This window comes from Penaeus monodon, chromosome 43 (assembly GCF_015228065.2).
Source record: "Penaeus monodon isolate SGIC_2016 chromosome 43, NSTDA_Pmon_1, whole genome shotgun sequence".
Taxonomy (NCBI): Eukaryota; Metazoa; Arthropoda; class Malacostraca; order Decapoda; family Penaeidae; genus Penaeus; species Penaeus monodon.
In genome coordinates, this window is record NC_051428.1 from 17,318,937 (window position 1) to 17,321,436 (window position 2,500).

General features: G+C 46.4%; 1 protein-coding gene across 2 annotated transcripts in view; it reads left to right on the top strand.

Annotated features, from left to right (window-relative positions):
- Nucleotides 1-2,500, top strand: part of LOC119568445 (zinc transporter ZIP1-like) — a 29,588-nt gene that overhangs the window by 26,458 nt on the left and 630 nt on the right. For both annotated transcript variants that reach the window (XM_037916986.1, XM_037916985.1), the window contains 2 exons: nucleotides 423-582; nucleotides 1,080-2,500. The exon at nucleotides 1,080-2,500 is cut by the window's right edge and continues 630 nt beyond it. In XM_037916986.1, the coding sequence (XP_037772914.1) occupies nucleotides 423-582; nucleotides 1,080-1,306 (387 nt within the window). In that variant the 3' untranslated portion in view covers nucleotides 1,307-2,500. The remainder of the gene's footprint in view (nucleotides 1-422; nucleotides 583-1,079) is intronic.

Sequence of the window (2,500 nt, forward strand, 5' to 3'; positions counted from 1 at the left end):
TTTCGGAGTGACTGGTTTGCCTCAATTCGATTCCTTAAATGATGGGGTGGATGCGTTTGATTTAATGAGTAAATAGTTAAGTTTTAAGGTGATTAATAATGTTGATGTATGGACAGTTGTTAGATCAGACTGATGGATTATAAGGTTGTGTAATGGTGTACACGTCACATAGTCACTTTTTAACTCTGGTATGAGATGGGAGGTGTGGTTTGATGAGGATGTTATGAGAAGAAATTAATGAATATATAATAAAAACTTAAATGAATAGTTTAATATAACAAAGTCCCACCTTATCTCCTCCATCTCACCCCCATCTCCATCGCTACCACCTCCACCTCCACCTCCTCCTCCTACACTATCACCTTCACCTCCACCTCCTCCTCCTCCACCTCCCCCTAACCTTCCTTCACCATGTCCTCCAGGTGAGCAAGAGCCAGGTGCTGAGCAGGTGGAGCAAAGCCTTCTACGTCTTAGTGTTCACGTCGACGATCCCAGTGGGCATAGCCACGGGGGTAGGCCTGCAGAACGCGCCCTCGGAGAACAGGGAGATCGTATCCGCTGTCCTGGAGGCCTTTGCCACAGGTGAGGAGGGGGTGGGTAGGAGGAATGGGGAGGGGTGTATACATATATGTACATACGTACGCGCATGTACACACACAAGCACGCGCACACGCACGCGCACTCGCACGCGCACACGCACTCGCACGCGCACTCGCACGCGCACACGCACACGCACACGTACGCACACATACGCACACACACACTCACTCATTCACTCATTCACTCACTCACTCACTCAACACACACACACACACACACACACACACACACACACACACACACACACACACACACACACACACACACACACACACACATATTTGTGTATATATATGTGTGTGTGTGTGAGAGAGAGAGAGAGAGAGAGAGAGAGAGAGAGAGAGAGAGAGAGAGAGAAAGAAAGAAAGAAAGAAAGAAAGGAAGAGAGAGAAAGAGGGTGAGAAAGCGACTGAGACGAAAAATAGCAGCGAGATAGCTAGAGAAGATCCTCACCTTCTCCCGCCTCTCTCCTCTCCCAGGGATCTTCATCCACGTGATCTTCGTGGAGATTCTGGCCAAGGAGTTCCCGAGCCACCACCGCCGCGCCCACCACCACCCTCAGGAGAAGAGTGTGGATGACGACTCGATGGTCGTGCCTTCGAGTCCATCAGAAATGTGCCTGATGATGGAGAAAATCGCGTCTATTTGCTGCGGGATGATGACGCTCATCTTGCTGAACGTTTTCATGCACGGCCACCATCACTAGCGTTGGCTGGGGAGTCGTGCAGCTGAACGTGACGGGGAAAGTGATCGTGGAGGAGAACGTGAATGGGAAATACATCCTGGAGGTGTACGTGAAAGGAGAGGTTAGCGTGAAAGTGAACGTGAAGAAGGACGTTAAAATGCAGGTGAAGAAAATTGGAAAAAGTGAAGGTGAGGAGGTGATTGAAGCTGAAAGGAAGGTGAACGTACGAAGCCCCTGCCCAGCCTTTCGTTAAGCCCCTGCCCAGCCTTTCGTTTTGGTTCCGTGAAAATTACATTCTTCCTGACTTGGTGCGGTTTTGATGTTAAAACAGTATATAAATGTCAAAAAGCGATCATAGAGAAAGAATTAGGAGGATCTGGGCAGAAGTTGCTCTAGGCGTGGCGCATCTAGATAATCCTTGACGTCAACGTGATTTTTGGAACCCCGGCTTAAGGCTTACGGAACCTTTTTTGGGGCTCGGGAAACCTCGGTCGATGGTTACTGGGGCCCTGGTTTCAGACTCGTGTAACCCCGGCTTAAGACTGGTAGAACCACGGTTTATGCCAAGTGGAACCTCGCTCTTAGGCTAGTGGAAATCCTGCTTATGGCTACTGGAACTTCGGTTTCAGACTGGTGAAGCCTAGGTTTCAGGGAACGATGAACTCCGGTTTAAGGCTAGCAGAACCTCGGCCTCAGTCTGGCTTAGGTTTAGTTGAACCCCTGGAAGCGAAAGGAGGAACATTTTTAATGAGGGTGAAGCGAGTTCAAACAACAGCTGGTCCTTCCCTCGTTGTGTAGGCCTAGTTTGTGAATATTTGAAATCGAATAGTTACTTCTAAACCCTTTTTTTCCCAGAGGCGAGTGGTTGTGTTCATGTGACGGTTTTACGATATTTCTTTACCGTTAATTGCAAATTTAGTTTTAAAAGGGAGTTCTAGATATAGACCGCTAAAAAAAATGTCAGTAAAAATACATATCAACTGAAAATAAAGATAAAAAAAAAATCCGTATATCCGTATTATTACTTTTGTTTCAGAATGTGTAAATAGGTTAACCACAGACGATGCAACAGATTAGATTGCTCAATATTTTCTTTTTTTCCGCTCGATTTATGCTAACAAGACATACATTCCATAATTTACCGAATGATTGCTAAGTTTTCCGCAACTTCAGGTCGATTCACACTAAAGTTTTTGCTACTTTTTTTTTTTTTTT